The sequence below is a fragment of the Dendropsophus ebraccatus genome, chromosome 10 (assembly GCF_027789765.1).
Source record: "Dendropsophus ebraccatus isolate aDenEbr1 chromosome 10, aDenEbr1.pat, whole genome shotgun sequence".
In the NCBI taxonomy this organism is placed as follows: domain Eukaryota; kingdom Metazoa; phylum Chordata; class Amphibia; order Anura; family Hylidae; genus Dendropsophus; species Dendropsophus ebraccatus.
Genome location: NC_091463.1, coordinates 33,554,167 through 33,571,944, shown reverse-complemented (window position 1 = coordinate 33,571,944; position 17,778 = coordinate 33,554,167). Strand labels below are relative to the sequence as shown.

At 43.2% G+C, this 17,778-nt stretch overlaps 2 protein-coding genes across 3 annotated transcripts in view; one reads left to right on the top strand and one right to left on the bottom strand.

Annotated features, from left to right (window-relative positions):
* Nucleotides 1-2,547: 2,547 nt before the first annotated feature.
* The window catches only part of LOC138802741 (H(+)/Cl(-) exchange transporter 5), a 31,548-nt gene continuing 16,317 nt past the window's right edge, over nt 2,548-17,778 (bottom strand). For both annotated transcript variants that reach the window (XM_069986364.1, XM_069986365.1), the window contains 10 exons: nt 15,501-15,600; nt 13,828-14,015; nt 12,151-12,273; nt 10,741-10,947; nt 9,733-9,813; nt 8,766-9,308; nt 7,587-7,773; nt 5,571-5,969; nt 4,967-5,183; nt 2,548-3,467 (listed from right to left, as the gene is read on the bottom strand). In XM_069986364.1, coding sequence (XP_069842465.1) covers nt 3,377-3,467; nt 4,967-5,183; nt 5,571-5,969; nt 7,587-7,773; nt 8,766-9,308; nt 9,733-9,813; nt 10,741-10,947; nt 12,151-12,273; nt 13,828-14,015; nt 15,501-15,600 — 2,136 coding nt within the window. In that variant the 3' untranslated portion in view covers nt 2,548-3,376. The remainder of the gene's footprint in view (nt 3,468-4,966; nt 5,184-5,570; nt 5,970-7,586; nt 7,774-8,765; nt 9,309-9,732; nt 9,814-10,740; nt 10,948-12,150; nt 12,274-13,827; nt 14,016-15,500; nt 15,601-17,778) is intronic.
* The window catches only part of RPS4X (ribosomal protein S4 X-linked), a 490,857-nt gene continuing 478,964 nt past the window's right edge, over nt 5,886-17,778 (top strand). Inside the window, exon 1 of the mRNA XM_069986367.1 lies at nt 5,886-5,889. Within this exon, the coding sequence (XP_069842468.1) occupies nt 5,888-5,889 (2 nt within the window). The 5' untranslated portion in view covers nt 5,886-5,887. The remainder of the gene's footprint in view (nt 5,890-17,778) is intronic.

The window sequence follows — 17,778 nt, the reverse complement described above, 5'->3', positions numbered from 1 at the left end:
TTGAAAATCGTAAATTCGATTTCCAAGTTAAAAAAAAGAAGAAAGAAGAAAAAAGAAGAAGGGCTCCGACCTGCAGGGGGAGCAGTGGTGCTCTGGGCAAGCTGCTCCTCCTGCAGGTAGAGCAGGACTGTCCGGCTGCCCGCACCCTGAGAACCGCTGCGGTCCGTTCGCGCCCGGAGCACCTCAGCTGCCAGCAGAGCACCTCTGCCACCGCCCACCCCAACCGGACAAGATGCTTACACGGACGGGGAGCGGCTCCCTAAGGCACCGGAGACTTGGAGCTGGTGCCTGCTTCATGGTGTAAGTAGTGGTGCTAGTCAGTGCAGTCAGTACTGCAAGACTACTCTACTACTACTACCCCCGATACTACTCTACTAATATCACCCTCATACTGTTCTACTACTACCCCCAATACTGCTTTTAATACTGCTCTACTGCTAGCACTACCATTGCTGTTACTACTACCCCCAATACTGCTCTACTACTACTACTATTCCCAAAACTGTTACTCCCCTTATCTACTACTACAAACTACATAAAATAAAAAATCAAGATTTTATTTTTTTTGGCCATATCGCTCAGCCCTACCTGGAAACCTAAGAGCTGTAGTGAGCATTGTTGTCTTGTAGCGCTGGGGTCCAGCATTCAAGTACAAACAGGGGCCCCACCTTTAAGAGGTTTGTAGCTTCTCCAAAAACATACGGTACTAAGTAAACCAACATAATACAAGGCTCTGTGAACACGACTGTAATAATAATGGCAATGATGAGACCAGATCCCATCACGGAAGATAAGGAATATTTGAGGAACAAAATCACAAAATATACTGCTCAGGAACATAAGCCATATAAGCCAGGAACATAAGCCATATTACTGCCGTGTGCACAGAGCCTGAATCGGTGTGTAAGACTAAGGAAAATTATATCGCAAGCCCACTGGGGACCAGAACTGCTGTGACTTCAATCTGTATTACAGATGTCAACAGAGCCACATTTAACTCTTTGGTGCTGGTGCCAGTGAAGTATTAAAGAAGTATTAAAGGTGTATTTGGAGGTATTAAAAAACTGGAGGAGCAGAAATGGCAGCGACTCCCAGCAGGGAGAGAGGTTGCAGCAGGGGGGCACTTCACTGCCCCGTCACACCTATTTCACTCTCCACAAGGGGGATTAAAAGCATCTTTTCACTTGTCATTCATTCAGTCTCTATGACATAATCGCTGTGCCACTACATTAGAAGTTTCAAAGCTATTTTCTAGATGTCAGATTTCCTTTGAAGGGAAACTATTAGCGGGTTAGAAGAATCTTCCCAGCTATCTCTTTATTGCGCACGGACTGCTGAGGATGAAGGTAGGTCTCTTACCTTCATCCTGTGACATTTCCATGCTATTAGAAGTTAAATCCTCATGCCAGTTAGATGTTCTGGTGCACTGGGGGCAGGACTACCACCTCCAGTGCACTGATCGGTGAACTATTGGCAGTATTCCCACCCCCAGTGCACCAAAATGCCCAATAAGCATGAGGGTTAAACACCTAATACCACAGAAACTGCACCAAGGAAGGTAAGAAACTTATCTTCATCCTCATTGCTCCATGTGCTAGAGGAACATATGAGCAGGTTATCTTCTTTTAACCTAAGCGTTTCTCTTTAGGTACCTTTACCCATTGTGTTAAAACTTACATAGTAACATAGTTAATAAGGTTGAAGGAAGACAAGAGTCATCAGGTTCAACCTAGAGTAATCCTACTGTGTTGATCCAGGAAAGCAAAATCCCCTTATGAGGCAGATGACAGTTTCCCCACCACAGGGTGAAAATTTCTTCCAGACTCCAATGTCAATCAGAATAATTCCTGGATCAATGTATCACCGGAAATCTAATGCCCATAACGTGGCATCCAGGCCTCCCTTGAACTTATTTAATGAATCGGCCATGACAATAAAAATATCACTAAAAAGATCTCAGTACTGTCCATTCATATATTTGTACATTGTGATCAGATCGCCCCTAAGACGTCTTTTTTCTAGTGTAAATAACCCCAAGCTTGATAACCTGTCCTGTAACCCACCCATTCCCTTAATGACCTTTGTTGCCCTCCTCTGCACCCGCTCCAGTTCAGCTGTGTCCTTCTTATATACCGGTGCCAAAAAACTGTACACATTATTCCATATGTGATAAGTGATTTATAAAGAGGCTTGGAGAAACTTGAAATTGTAAGAACCTACAAACTTCCACAAAGAAGAATTTGTAAGGCTGTATTCACACACGGTGCAGTTTCATTGCAGTACTGTTGTGGCAATACAGCAATTTTACTGAAATGATGCAGTATTGCAACAGTACCACAGGGAAACTGCAGTGTGTGAACACAACCTAAGGTTACCAAAAATCTTTACTACTTACCTAAAACACCTCTGTAAATTGTGTTTTTCTTTTTTTTTACTTCTGTGGAAAAACGCATAGGGGGAAACGCCAACACACACACTAGGTGTGAACAGAAAATTCTGCAGATCTCCAGTAACAATCCATTAGTCTATGATCACACACACACTTAGTATCATTTTTTTTTTTTCTTTTATTAGTGTGGCTTACAAAAGAATTATTTATCGACAGTATTGGCTGATGGGAAATTGCCAGCTGATCAAGTGGATAGCAAGGAAAGAAACCTTTACTACTTCTTATCCTCCTGTACTGTTGATAATATAGGTTCATTCTAGAATTTGGGACCTAATTTCATTAGAAAATACAAGTTAGATTGAAATCTGCTAGAAAACACACAGCGTCATGTGATGAAACTGCAATGGAAAGCAATCGGAGATAAGACGAGATTCTCTGAGGCAGAAGTTTACGTAGTGCATGTAGAAGTCATTACATGTTATAGATGGAGATTAATACAGTCAGCTGTACCTGCAGGTATGACAGTAGAGTAAGGCTGGGTAAGTGGTATCATCGTCACATAGTTCTTGGCACAGAATACTTGTATGAAGTCCTCCTTCATTGTTGCATACAGTGATATTAATTGACCTTTACAGACAAAGATGAATAAATATAGAATCTAACAGAAGGTGCATTGTCTGCCCAAGTTCTCCTTCTCTCCTTTATTCCTTAGTTTTCAGCTAGGTGCAGCCACTAAATAGACGGCACACAAAGAGCTGTAGCGAAGCCCCATGGGGCTGACTCAATGCAGACAAGGGCAGGTGACAGCATCCACAGAGACCTGCACGGAAGGCAATTTGCTGTCATTTTAGTGAAACGTCCAAAATAAAGTGCCGGTAGCTCCAATGCTTGAAGCAAGACACCTCTCTTCACAGTCTGAAGGTGTAAAATACACCATAAAGTACAGGAGTATGGCTTCCCAGGATCCACGCTTACATGAATACGTGTTCAGTTAAAGAGAATAGAGTCTGGATCTTGATTGGCCATCTGTGCTATGTGCTTGAGAACGTCCTTCTTTGTTATAATGCCCAATAATCTCCTGGAAGGGAAGAGGGAAGACACATAAGAATATAGAAAATACGATAGCTCCATGGATGTAATGAGTACCATCTTACAGCACACTTTATACAATACACATAAAAATGCTGAGTAACTTTGTTAATATACTATAGTTATAATATAATTATACCCCAGAGCTGCATTCACTACCAATACATCTCTGACATCTGTTATATTCCAGCACTGCTGCCGGTGCTTTTAGATTGTAAGCTCTTGCGAGAAGGGCCTTCACTCTTCCTGCTTGAATTTGTGTTGTCTGATATTAGTCTTTATTAGAGATAAGCGAACCTGGAGCACGTTTGTGTTTGTCCAAACCAGAACGCTCAGCATTTCATTACTGGTGGATGAAGAAGTTGGATGCAGTCCTAGAAGTCCTGGGAAAACATGGGTTGTATCCATGTTTTCCAGGCAGCCTTAGGGCTACCTCCAACTTCTTCATCCACCAGTAATTAAATGCTGAGCGTTCGGGTTTGGACAAACACAATTGTGCTCCAGTTCCCCTCATCTCTAGTCATCATTTGTACCCTTAGAACCATAAGTTGCTATGGAGTATGTGGGCGCTATCTAAATAAACATTATTGTTATCACAGAGTTCTGCAAAGTATATGCTTAGAAATGGACCAAACATATTCACCAGTAGAGATGTTCAGAAATGCATCAGGGTGGCATTGTCCCACTGCAGCAGTAGAACCATGGATAAGTGGGGGCAATATGTGCCTCACGGATTCTACCCAGTACAGAGCCTTTAATAATACAGAGCCACGTACTTGCCACTTATCGCTATAAGCCCACCCGCTTGAGACACGTACACTACTAGTACAAGTGTATATATTAAATGTATACACTTTCCCAATGTTGTATATGGTTTCCTGTATTTCAGGGGTATTTAGTGTATTATTCTATTACAGTTGCCAAAGGGATGGTCATTGAGCTATTCAAGATTATCTATGCAGTGACACAGCGCTACCCCATACTCTCAATGATCTAGGTAGACCTGCTTCAAACACTATGTATGTATAGCCAGCAACAAATCTGTGTGTTAAGAGAGTAAACCTTATATATGTGCACACAGTAATAAATCATACAGCATTATCTTTAGGCCATGTTCACACATGGCAAAACAGCGGACGTTCTTTGACATGGCCATATCACAGAATAACTGCTGTCTGGGATGTTCAACCAGGCGGGTACTGCAGTATTACCACTTCTTTTGAATTGGAATGCGGGAACATTAGGGTGTGCCCGCACTCCAATTAGCCACAGACAACAGTGTAAAGTACTTTACATCGTCTTCACTCTATTTCGTGTGGCCGCTATTCAATGAACAGCGGGCACGCAAAATAGACATGTCAGTTTTCTGTGCAGCCGCATGGAATACCAGCATGAGTGTATACAGTGTATATACACTCCGGCCAGGATTCCATAGTAACAGGTAAAACAGGTATCTACAATGAATGCAAATGACTGTCAATATCTCACCCATTATGTGTTACTAGGCACTGGCGGAGTCCAAGCTTACGGAAAATATCAACCACAATCTCCATTGGTGTCTGGTCTGTGATTGTGAAAGGACTAAGGTCCATAATACTGCGGAGCTTTAAGCTAGGTGGTGCTGTAGGCAGCTGCGGCGGAGTATGTTCCGTGAAGTAAATCCTGGAGGAGCTTACTATGCCATCTTGTTTCTTCCTGGCACTATCTGAAGAAAGAAACCCAGAGGAAAATATTAAAATAAAAAAATAAAAAAAGGCAATAGACAACAAGTTGTACTTTCTGTTCACTGCTCCAAGACATCAAGGCCAGTCCTGGCAGTTTCCTCTTGCTCTGGTAACCGTGACTGACAGATCTCTTCCTATCCACATATAGAAGAGATCTATCAAGGTTGTGCGGGTGCAGAGGAAAGAGCCGATACCGCTCCCATGATTCAGAGCCTCATTGGGTTATAATATAATCATCATTGTAACAGGCACCCTGGCTCAGTTTCATGCTGCCTCTAGTTTCCCACAACCTAAAAATGATGGCACATTGCCTCCCGCAATCTCGTGCCCCAGAACTGAAAGGGACTTTCTACAAAAAATCTTCTTACCAATGGAGATGATAAGGTCCCGCCTCAGGACGAAACCCATAAGCCTCTGAGACTCTCGTGAAACCACAACAGGGAAGCCACTATATGTTGTTTCCGTAATTGCCGCCTCAATGTCAGCCACAGTCATACTATCTTGAGTGAGGATGGTCAGTGATGGGTCATTACGTCGTGGTCGCATTACGTCCATTGCAAGGGTTTTATGGCTAAACTCCTCTTTGGCCTCCAGAAAAGGGTAACCATTCAAGCGGATATGGGCATCGTAGATACTTTCCCTTCCCAAAGCATCTGCCACCCACTTGCTGGTCATGGCCGCAGCCATTAGAGGCACAATGTACTCCAATCCACCGGTTAACTCAAACATGATGACCACAAGAGAGACTGTCATGCGAGTGGCTCCACCTAGAGGTATAAAAGTAATTGACACGATTTAAAGATTGATATATTTTTATTACAAAGAATCAGGTAAACTAGAACATGTGTAAAAAAATAAAATTAATGAGGCAGAGATGTGGAACGCTCCCTCTCCCTCATAAGATTCCACTGTACGCATTTGAAAACAGAGAGCCAAGCAATCGGAACTGTATTCTGGCACCAAATGCAAACTAGAACTACATTAGATGTAACTGGATGTACATAGTGTTGCACTGACAATCATTGCTCTGCAGGTACTGGCTGAGGCTGTAATTTACAGACTTCCTGCACCGACTGTTTACAGCACATAATCCAGCTACCCTCTGCTTAAAGGGGAACCTGCCATCACATTCATGCTGCCTCAAACAAGAGCCATCAGGGAGGTCCCCAGTGGCTTCTTCCCACCCCACCAGCCTTGGATTGACGGATCTGTCCTTATACCCAAACAGGGAGAGATCTATAAATCAAAGGCAGTGGGGTGAAAAGCGGAAGTCGGAGACTGACCAAATGACTCAAGGATCATTCGACCTTAAGGGTCCATTTACACAGTAAGATTATCTGATAGATTATCTGCCAAAGATTTGAAGCCAAAGCCAATGTATTTGAAAAGAGGAGAAATCTAAGGCTTTCCTTTATGACCTGATCTTTGTTTATAGTCTGTTTCTTGCTTTGGCTTCATATTTTTGGCAGATAATATGTCAGATAATCTTTCTGTGTAAATGGACCCTAAGTGATGACAGATCACCTTTATAGGGGTATTCTGGCCAATAACACTTATGTCAAGAGGAGGAACCCAGTTGTGTTTGTGCTTCACTGACTTATTCTGTCTATAGAAGCTGCTGGAGATTGTGAAGTACAGCACTTGGGTATCTCAAAAAGCTCCCACAGACAATGAATGGCGTGGCAGTGTGCATGTGTGACTCGCAGCAAATGACTTGGGTACCCCTTGTTGAGATTAGCGGTCCCAGCAGTCTGACCACCCACAATCCACAGGATTTGGGATAAATATTATGGGATGAAATGCACTAAGCTTCAGGTTGAAACCTCAATTTCTCTAATTATTTCAGACACCCCAGTATGCAGTTTACAACCTGCTCCTAGTTTTAACCCTTTCTTATTCAGCAGAGATAGCCAATAAATCACTGCTCCTGCCTATATGTTAGAAGCTGCAGAACAGCCAGCTAGGTAAAGGGATTACACATACTCTATAACACTGATGACCCATCCACCGGATAATGTCTGAACTGGCAGGGTGCCGACACCAGATATCCTGTCGACCAGCGGGAGTGGACAGGCAATCAATGTTATAAACATGGACAACCCATTTAATTATTCATTTAGGAAGCAGAAGAACTAACATCAAAAAAATTATACAGTGTTCATAGCTTCAGATCTCTTAGGATTATATATTATTGTTGTGTGTGATGCATTCAGAGATTACCATTCAGCCCTGAAGCAAAGTATTTACACAATGACCAGTCCCTCCGCGCTAACATGCAGTACAGGGGGTCTACAAATGGCAACTGTTAGGGCATGCTAGGATCTCGAGTTTTGAAACAGCCCAAGAGCCCCAGACTGGAGGTCTGGAACGGGTATTCCACTTACCTAGACAAGCAGCTGCTCCTACCATAGCATAAAGGCCTGGGGTAATGCAGTCTGCCCCCTGGCTACACCATCCCTTGAAGATAGGCCAGTCATGGTGATAGAATGCCAGCTGTTCCATACACACTCCCATGAGTCTTCCCATTATTGCACCCACAGCCATGCTTGGTATGAACAGTCCAGAAGGTACCTACATACAAATACAGCATGATAAGCTTCAACGTACTGAGCAGTATATAATGTATACTCAGGTAGTGACCTCCATCCACACAGAACCCATCACCTGTATCATATCTTTCTGATCCATAACAAGCATGCCTATTCTGCATGGATTGAAGAATACATTAAAGGGGACCTGTCACTCCCCCGTGCCGGGGTGAAGGCCGCCCGACCCCCCACTAGAGCCCCGGATACTTACCCCATCTAGCCAAGTCCCGTTCCTGGAGCCGGTCCCGGGACAGAGATATCCCCATCTGAAGCCCGATGCGCGCGCTGCTGAGGTGAGTTCGACGCTCATAGAGAATGACTGCTCCATTCATTCTCTATAAGCGTCGGACTCATCTCTGTAGCGCACACGCCGGGCTTCAGACGGGGATATCTCCGTTCCGGGACCAGCTCCAGGAACAGGACTTAGCAAGATAGGGTAAGTATCCGGGGCTCTAGCGGGGGGTGACAGGATTTTCTTTAACCAGTATTACCCGATGGAGCTGTTTGCAAACTCTTATTTCAATGTGTATGTATTTTTCAGTATACAGCATTGTTCTATCCCCATTTTCTCATATGGCACAGGACTGCTCCCCATGCATCATGGTATTGTAGTGATGTCACTTGAGGCATCAGACTTCCGGCAATTTCTGCTCTACCAATGTCAGGGTTAGACCAATACTCAACAATGAGCCCAAATTCTACTTTTCTACTACTTGGTGAAATGGAAGAAATGGATGCCCGGTTACCTTAGTACAGTTTTTCTCTAGAAATCTGCCTCCAACCTGTATTGTTCCCTGTAAAACTTTATAAACTACCGAACATAGCTAGTGATTTGCTAAGTACTTTTTAGTGCTATAGGTTTTGGCACATTGAGAGGAGATCATTTTGTAAAGTAGAACAAAAACACAAATGCGTTTATATATCATCCACAGACTAACAAGAAATGGAGGCAATAAGCGCCATCCGCTATCTCACCTTCATGCCAAATGTGAAGATGGTGATAACAGCTTTAAAGATCAAAGCTAAGGACAGCTGCCACAATGCGGTGTAGACACCACTACGGGCTGAGCGATCTGGCAGGTTGCCCACGTTTGTGCTGTTGAAATCGTTATTGTAGTCACAAAGTTTGGATGAATCCAGCAATCCACAGTCATTGAAGAGCTCCGATATCAGTTCACTAGAGCTTGTTCGCGTGTACTCATTAGGAAAGGCTATGACGGCAGTGATGGCAGTGACAATGAGAACCTCTGCCACAGGATAGCGGCCCAGCTTAGTGGTCTTTCTTCTACGGCACCAAGCAATATTCCCTCGAATGAAGAGAGCGCCCCATAAGCCTCCAAATATTCCCAGGAGAATGAAGGGGATGAGCTCGAGAAGATGCCACGGAGTGTGAAACTCAACATAAAAGAGGACTAAGCGGCTATTCCCAAAAGGGTTAATGGAGCGTAATGTAAAAGCTGCAACTAAAGCAGCAAAGAACGACCTCCATAGAGTCTTCAGTGGGAAGTAATAACTAACCTGCAAGAAACAGACAGCAAAGGGGTCAGGCTTGAGAAATGATTGTTCCATATTATCACTCATAACAAAACTTTTGACATGTTGTAAGGGCATGTAATACGTTTCGACCAGTCAGGATTTAGGTGTTCAGATGCTGAATTATAGATAGAATGAGCTGGGGGAGGGGAGAGCTAAGTGCATTCCCTTTATTGGCTTTTTGTTGCAAAACCAAGACAGAATCCTTAAGACCCTATAACACGAAACGATTGTCGGCCGTTACAGCCGATATTAGTCTTGTCTAATAGAAGACAACGATCAGCTAACATGAACGATGTTGGCTGATAGCTGTCTTTCAACATGTGGAAAGCCAAATGACTTTATTAATGACAGAATAAACAAGAGGAGACACACTCTGATAAAGAGAAAAGAATAAATGTATTGTTACCTCCTCCAGGCTGAAAAGAACTCCTCCAATGGGGGCACCAAAAGCCACAGACACTCCAGCAGCAGCTGCTGCAGACAGCACCTAATATATAAGAACACAGGGTCACCACCATGAACATGTACAGAGTGGTCCTAACTCTCTACAGTAGGTTTACTATCCCCAGGAGAACAGAGGGTTTCATCCAATAGAAGCTAAATATAGAGCTACAAAACTACCTTTACATCACCTCTAATCCCTTGTCCTCCATATTCCAGTCTTTTCTGCTTCCACCTACACACACAGCGGCTCAGGCGGACCCTCAGTAATGGACTGAGCATTGTGCTGCAGGCGCTTACACGGGTGTCTATTGTCTGAGGGTTCGGCTCTTAGCTTTACTGTGTTTTTAGAAATACTGCGTTTCAGCCAATATCTCCAAATTAGAGTCGTATTAAAAACACATCAATACAGAAATCCATGGGGGGGGGAAATGTTAGCAGACAAAAATATACAGTAACCACAGTCACAGTGGTTACTGTACAGAGTCTGGCCGCTCACAGTGTATGGTGGGTGCCATACTCCGGACCATCTTACACTATCTGTAGCATTTCCGTCACAGACCAGAATTACTACACGGGCGGTCCCTGCAGAACACTCCCTTAGTAAGAGGACAGGGAACGATTCCCCACTGCCGTTTCCTGGTATTAATTAATCCCTTGTAAGAAGGAAGTTTATTACAAAACCACAATAATCCTTATAAACATTAGGGGAAGAATATCCAGAAGGCAGGGTTTCACTTCAACAGCAACTTCTCAAAAAGAGATCTAAACCATCTCTAGCTGCACTGGAAACTTTTTGACTTTCTGCTCTTTGGATCTCCACAAAATAAGAGTATATGCCGACAAATACACCAAAAAAGTCACTAGTAAGCTATAATTGGTTCGTAGAACCATGGGCCTAGAAAGCAGGAAAGTGTAAACATAGGAAAAGGAGGGGGAAAGACTTTCTGCTCCTAATAACTCATCTTCTTACCTCTCTTCTCTTGGCTTCATTTTTACGATACTTGGTAAAAAGGTGGCACAAAATGTTACCACAACAGCATGCCACGTGAATCAAGGGTCCTTCTTTTCCCAAGCTAAGGCCAGAAGAAACAGCCAGGACCAGTGTCATAGTTTTGATCATCAGCGTCCACTTTCCCAGATATCCACGAATAATAAAGCCACTCAGTATGGTTTTAATCTTTAAAGGAAGAACAGATATCATAACGGAGGAATAACTATGTTCCATGACACAATCTGTACACTATTATGTAGATGCATTATACAGATGGACACGCTTCTTTTATTAACACCCATCAAGTAACGTCTACAAGCATTGTAAGCACAGCTATGTATGCATGACGTGAAACTGGGCTTACACAACTTATATCTAAATTATAAGTGTCAAAAAGTAGTAGTAGATGGAATTATAATGAAGCCTATTGAACTTCCGGTAGACACGACTGACAGAAGTTCTATATAGATTCCATAATAGTCTCCCCTGTAAAGTAGTGGTGGACGGAATTAAGATGAAGGAGCCTCAGGACCTGATGGGTCAGGAGAACAGCTCTTTACAACACGGCTGTCCCGAAGTGCTCTTCAATCTGGCTTCACTTACAGAGTGGAGAAAGTTCCATTTTTTTCACCATGGCAGTGACTATATTCCAATCATGACGAGAGGGTTAGAGATTGGACAATATAGTCAGGGCCTCAGCCAGATCTCAGGAAAACAGTATGGAAAAGTTGTCCTGATCGTTCAGGTCGTAGTACTAATTTGGGAGGCCCGACAGGTTCTCTTTAAAGTTTCGGTCTCCTTTGACACAGACAGACAATTGTTACATATGTTCAACTTGTCTGCAATCTTCATTCATGTCCAGATCCTGTGATATGCAGTTTACAGCCTGCTTCTAGACTAAGGTCTGTGCATTCAGGAGTCTAGAGTGTTCTATGTGTGTGCTCCGATTTCTCGTTACACTGTTACGCATTTTTTTGGCCTGTTTAAAGGGGCCCTTACACAGACTTGGCCGAATAATACATTGAAATCCAGTGTACATAGCCTGTAAAGGACTCAAGGATATCATTTAAAAAAATCTTTTGACATGTTACAGAGACACATCAATCTATAGAACCTGTCTCCCATAGCCAGCCATAGAGAGAAACGCTCAGTCCCACACTTATGTAACAATGAGTAGGGGCCTGAATACACAGACCCCTGACCAATTAAAACTTTTTATTGCTGGGACAATTAATATCTAAAGGAAAAAAAATTTATATACATATACATAAGCGCTAGGTCTTACCAATTTTATGTGTGTATATATACACACACCGATCATGTTAAAAAAAAAAAAAAAAAAAAGGTAATCCTTAATCCTCTCACATAATGAATGAGATAAGTTCTTACCTCAGGGATACCAGAGCCACAGGCATATGGCGCAAAGTTGCGAACCAACAAGACGGCAAGGAGAGAGAAAAGAAGGGCCCACAGAACATACATGAAGTAATCCAACATGTAGGGAAAGGCTCCCTGCAAACAGAGAAAGCTATGAGCCAAATATACATGGCAGACAAAAAGATACACCCAAACCCACCTTTATAACTAGGCTTACAAATAGAAACATCTCTAAACACAAAAAATATACTAATGATTTATTTCTTTTATGCAACAGAAAACCCCTGTAACCCCTTAACAGCTTTGCCTGTCCTGTTCAGGCTGAAAAGCCAAGGCCATTATAGTTTTGCCCGAACTGATTGATTGCCGGGGGGGGGGGGGGGGGGGATGAGTGCAGAGGCCTTACAATCAGCAGGATCTGCTGTAACTGTCCGGAAAGAGGCGGAGTCCGTTCCCCGCAGCTTAACCCTTGACATGCCATGGGCAGCATGTCAATTATAAAAAAAACGGATCCAAAGGAGGAGCATGAAGTCCATGGAAGAACGGGTCAAAAAAGATGCAGACAAAAGCATCTGTTTTTTCACCAGTTTTTTTGTGAATTCGGCAGGGTTTTTCCAATTTTTGTGTGGATGTTACAAGGTTAAGGCCAAGTTTACACAACACTTTTTGGGATTAAATGCATGCCCCATTGTTTTCAACAGGAACACAAGCCACAGTTCACAATTTGTGACACGTTTTCTTTTAAAGGGAACCCGTCACCCCTGGACTACCCCCAAACCCACCCTACCTCTGGATATGGCCCCTGATACTTTTCCTATCCTGTAGGTCCCACTGCAGAGATATGGCCGCCCGCTAATCTGCGCGCTACATGTGCAAATGAGTGGAGATGAAGACGTCCATGGGAAATGACAGCTCCAGTGGCCAGTGATTGGTTGAGCAGCCTTGTCAGTTCAGAGACCCGCTCTGAAACTACAGCAGCAGCCGGTGAACGTTGTCATCTGTTAATAGTTGTCTATTATGCTTCGTTTACACGGAATGATTATCGTGCAAATTTGCGCGATAACAATCGAATTCGAATGATAATCGTACGTGTAAATGCAGCGAACGATCAAGCGACGAGCGAGAAATCGTTAATTTTGATCTTTGAACATGTTCTCAAATTATCGTTGGTCGTTCGCAAAAAATTCGCAGATCGTTCCGAGTAAATAGTCGCTCACAGATTTAACCTATGTGCGAGATAGGCTTAAGCGATCGCAAAACGATTTTTCCGTACAATATATCGTTCTGTCTAAACGTTGATCCTTATTAAAAAAAAATTGTTACTTCGAAATCGTTAATCGTACGATCGGGTGAATTATCGATACGTGTAAACCCAGCATTACATGGAGTAATTATCAGCTCGATTTGCGCGTTTATCACTCAGTATAAAAGAGTCCTAAAAGGTGGATTCAAAAGTAATGGGGAATATAAAAGGAAGGACTTCTACTACTTTGTGCTGGATCCACTTCTGTTTTTGGCTCAAAATTGCAGTGTCAGTTTTCAAAAGAAAAAGAAAAAAAACTAATAAAAGTTGCTTGCCCAAACAATGTTTTTCCCCCCATTTTCTAATCTTGGATAACCCCTTTAACATACAATTCTTGGACTAGAGACTACTATATTACTATAGTAATAGAGTGTGTGATGCCTTACCTCCGACTGGCCAATAATGAGCTGAGACCAGTTCCTCCACTCTGGGCAGTTATTCCTGTCTTCATAGGTCTCATTAATGGATGTCCAGCAGCATTGCTCATGGTTAAACCAGAACCACTCCAAACATATGCCATCTTTCAGATCTGTCATCCAGTGAGAGGATATGTCAATAAGACCAGCTAAGGAGCCTACAAAACAAAAGATACCGCAATGTTAACCCCTGCTTTCAAATGACCCAATGTATTGTGAAGATCATTGGCTCAACAGGATCTGTCTGTGTTTAAAGAGAATCTGTCTACTACCATTCACGGTTCAAACAGCTGACACTGTTAGATAGCTGTTAGGTCAAGGAGACATATGGTACCTTTCATGTATTTGTCTGTACTTCCAGAACATAGATACATGCTTTTATTCTCTGGTGCAGTGTTAGAGACTTTCCTGAGACATTAAAGGACAACTCCAGCGGTAGATGTCCGGTTCTTCTGCACTTCCGGGTTCCTCTGGCATAAATTGGAGAGAAAAGGCTACTGGTGCGCATCTGCACCGGCAGCCTTTTTATTGGCTGTAACGCATCACAAGGCTTTCCCCTTGCTTAGACAATCAGAGCTGAGCAAGCTGGAAGCCATGTGATGCATTCCAGCCAATTAAAAGCCTGCCAGTGCACATGCGCACCAGTAGCCTTTTCTCTCCCATTCTTTACATAGGAAGGAGATGGAGGAGGAAGAAAAACGCCGGAGTTGTCCTTTAAATATCTCCTCACTCCCCCAACCACCTCTGTTCAGTCAGGGTTTGGCTTCTAGGTGACTGTCATTCAGGCAAGGATGGGAGAGGGAGCGAAGAGGCATTATAGACTTCAACAGTTCAGGAGCTTGGAAAAACCTTGGACTCCTGCATGAGCTTTTAGGACAAGCAATTCTTTAATTTATATGCATTAACATGAAGTTGGGAGCATACACTTGTCTTGTATGCTGGAGTGTTAAGATTTCCCTTTACTAGAACTAAGGGGCCCAGGCCAATCCCTGAGAATCCATAACATCCCCCTTTGCAATGCCCACCACTCCATCTGACACAAGTATTCTATCCAGTTTTTTTGTGGCATTAAAGAGTCACTGTCGTATTTTCTGTCGTCCAGGTGATTTTAAGAAACTTTGTAATTGGGTTTATTAGCCAAATCTGCCATTATCTGCATTTAAAAAGCCTTTTCCCAGGTCCCCCCCTCCCTCCTCTTTTCCATCCACTGCAAAAAAAAAAAATCAGGAAATTGTGACTTGTTGCATCAGACGTACCCAGTCTCTTCTATATAGAGGGAAGGGGGGAGGAGGGAGTTAGACAGCAGAAAGCAGATAACAGAGGATTACAGGCACTGAGCTGGGTGACAGCTGTAATCAGAGCTCAGAGAGGTCAGTGGTGACTGTCAGAGGAGATAAAGGGCGATGGATTTGTAGATGAACTCTTTGTTGTCCTGTTTTGGTCTTTTATTTAGCTCTCTCTATAGGAGAACAATGAAGACAGGGGGGAGAGCTTCAAACTGCTTTTTCATGATAAAAATGTATTTTTTGGCTAATAAACCTAATTACAAAGTTTCTTAAAATCACCTGGACTATTGATTTCTGCAAAAAAAAAAATTAATGACAGTGACACTTTAAGGTTTCATTATAGTTCATGTCTGTTACCTGCAGACAGGCCGATCAGCAGCATCAACAACCATCCAGAAAAGGCATCGCTGACGCTGTGCAGGAGAGCCCACGCCGACTCTTTACTTTTACTAAGAATCTGAAAAAAAGAGGTCACTGACATTACACGTTTAGGAAGTTACAGTATAACTATACCACAAATATAAAGGCCAAAAATATATAATGGAAATTCTGCTTGCCCTCAGTATTTGCACACCTGACATGCATATGAGCCTGATGCACTCCAAACTCCCCCTTTGTACCTATAACAGTATCCGCTCATCCAGGACACCGATGTTCCAGTTATGGATCATCCACTAACTTATTCCTCGTACCCCTCCGAGGTGGCTCTTCAAATGCTGCCTACACTTCCCATGATGCCTTTGGCTTTGCAGAGACAGAGGGGGTAGAGTCTGATCACTGCACTTTCTCTTAAGCCTTACAGTTCAGCAAGTCTGAATCTCAGGTAGTGGTACTGTATGAGAACTGGACACAGATTCCCTTTCAAATCAATAGGACACAGAACAAGAAGAATTGCCATGAAAAATTGATTGTGTGAAAATACCCTTGAGGCCACGTTCACACAATGTATTTTTTGATTTAAAAAAATGGCCGTTGTTTAATCACAGCAATCGATCGCATTAAAGGAGAAGTCCGGCCAAAATTAATTTTTGATATGTTGTTACTTATGAAAAGTTATACAAATTTCTAATGTACATTAATTATGGGAAATGCACATATACTGCTATTTCCCTTAATTTAGTAGATCAGGAAGTGTTAGAAATATCTCTGAAGAAGTGACGTCACGACCCAGGGTGTAATTCCTATGGAGTGTCCAGCAGGGGGCGCTCTCTATATAGAAGTCTATGGGACTTTATTGTTTCTATGGGTTTCTATGTAATGTAATGTAATGTAATGTAGTATTCATTCAATAAAGCACTGTACACATCTATGGAATACTTTGGGGAGCAAGTGTCCTTGCTCCCCAAAGTATTGCATAAATGTATTCATTCAATACATTCAATACACAGTAAGCCCGCCGATCCGCCGCATTTCCGCCGAATTTCCGCCGCATTCCCGCCGATCCGCCACACGCTGATCCGCCGCATTCCCGCCGATCCAGACCATATACATTGAACTACAGCTCCCATCATCTGCTTCTAGTATGAACAGGTGATGGGAGCTGTAGCTGGGTAATGGATATGACATGCCGCCGGGCGCAGGGGGGAGCCGCTCAGTACACAGGAGCGCTCCCCCCTCCTCCTCCTCCTTCCGTGATAACTTCCGCCTATACCAATGCTGAGTCCCTGCCTGGCCGCCGCTCTCCAGGCAGGGACTCAGCATTGGTATAGGCGGAAGTTATCACGGAAGGAGGAGGAGGAGGGGGGAGCGCTCCTGTGTACTGAGCGGCTCCCCCCTGCGCCCGGCGGCATGTCATATCCATTACCCAACTACAGCTCCCATCACCTGTTCATACTAGAAGCAGATGATGGGAGCTGTAGTTCAATGTATATGGTCCGGATCGGCGGGAATGCGGCGGATCAGCGTGTGGCGGATCGGCGGGAATGCGGCGGAAATGCGGCGGATCGGCGGGCTTACTGTGTATTGAATGTATTGAATGAATACATTTATGCAATACTTTGGGGAGCAAGGACACTTGCTCCCCAAAGTATTCCATAGATGTATTCATTCAATAAAGCACTGTACACTACATTACATTACATTACATTACATAGAAACCCATAGAAACAATAAAGTCCCATAGACTTCTATATAGAGAGCGCCCCCTGCTGGACACTCCATAGGAATTACACCCTGGGTCGTGACGTCACTTCTTCAGAGATATTTCTAACACTTCCTGATCTACTAAATTAAGGGAAATAGCTCTATATGTGCATTTCCCATAATTAATGTACATTAGAAATTTGTATAACTTTTCATAAGTAACAACATATCAAAAATTAATTTTGGCCGGACTTCTCCTTTAACCTCTATGGAATACACTCCAGCCGGGATTCCATGCGGCCGCACAGAAAAATCACATGTCTATTATGTGCAGCCGCTATTCATTGAACAGTCGCCGCATGAAACAGACTGTGCGGACAATGTAAAGTGCGGCCCTGGACTTACTTTACATTATCTACATTATCTACTATAGCTAATTGAAATGCAGACACCAGTAAAACCAGCAAATTCTCTGTTTCTCTATGGGAAAGCTTGCGCAGCTACGCTCTTCACTCAAAGAATTGACATGTCAATTCTTAGAGTGGACAGCCGC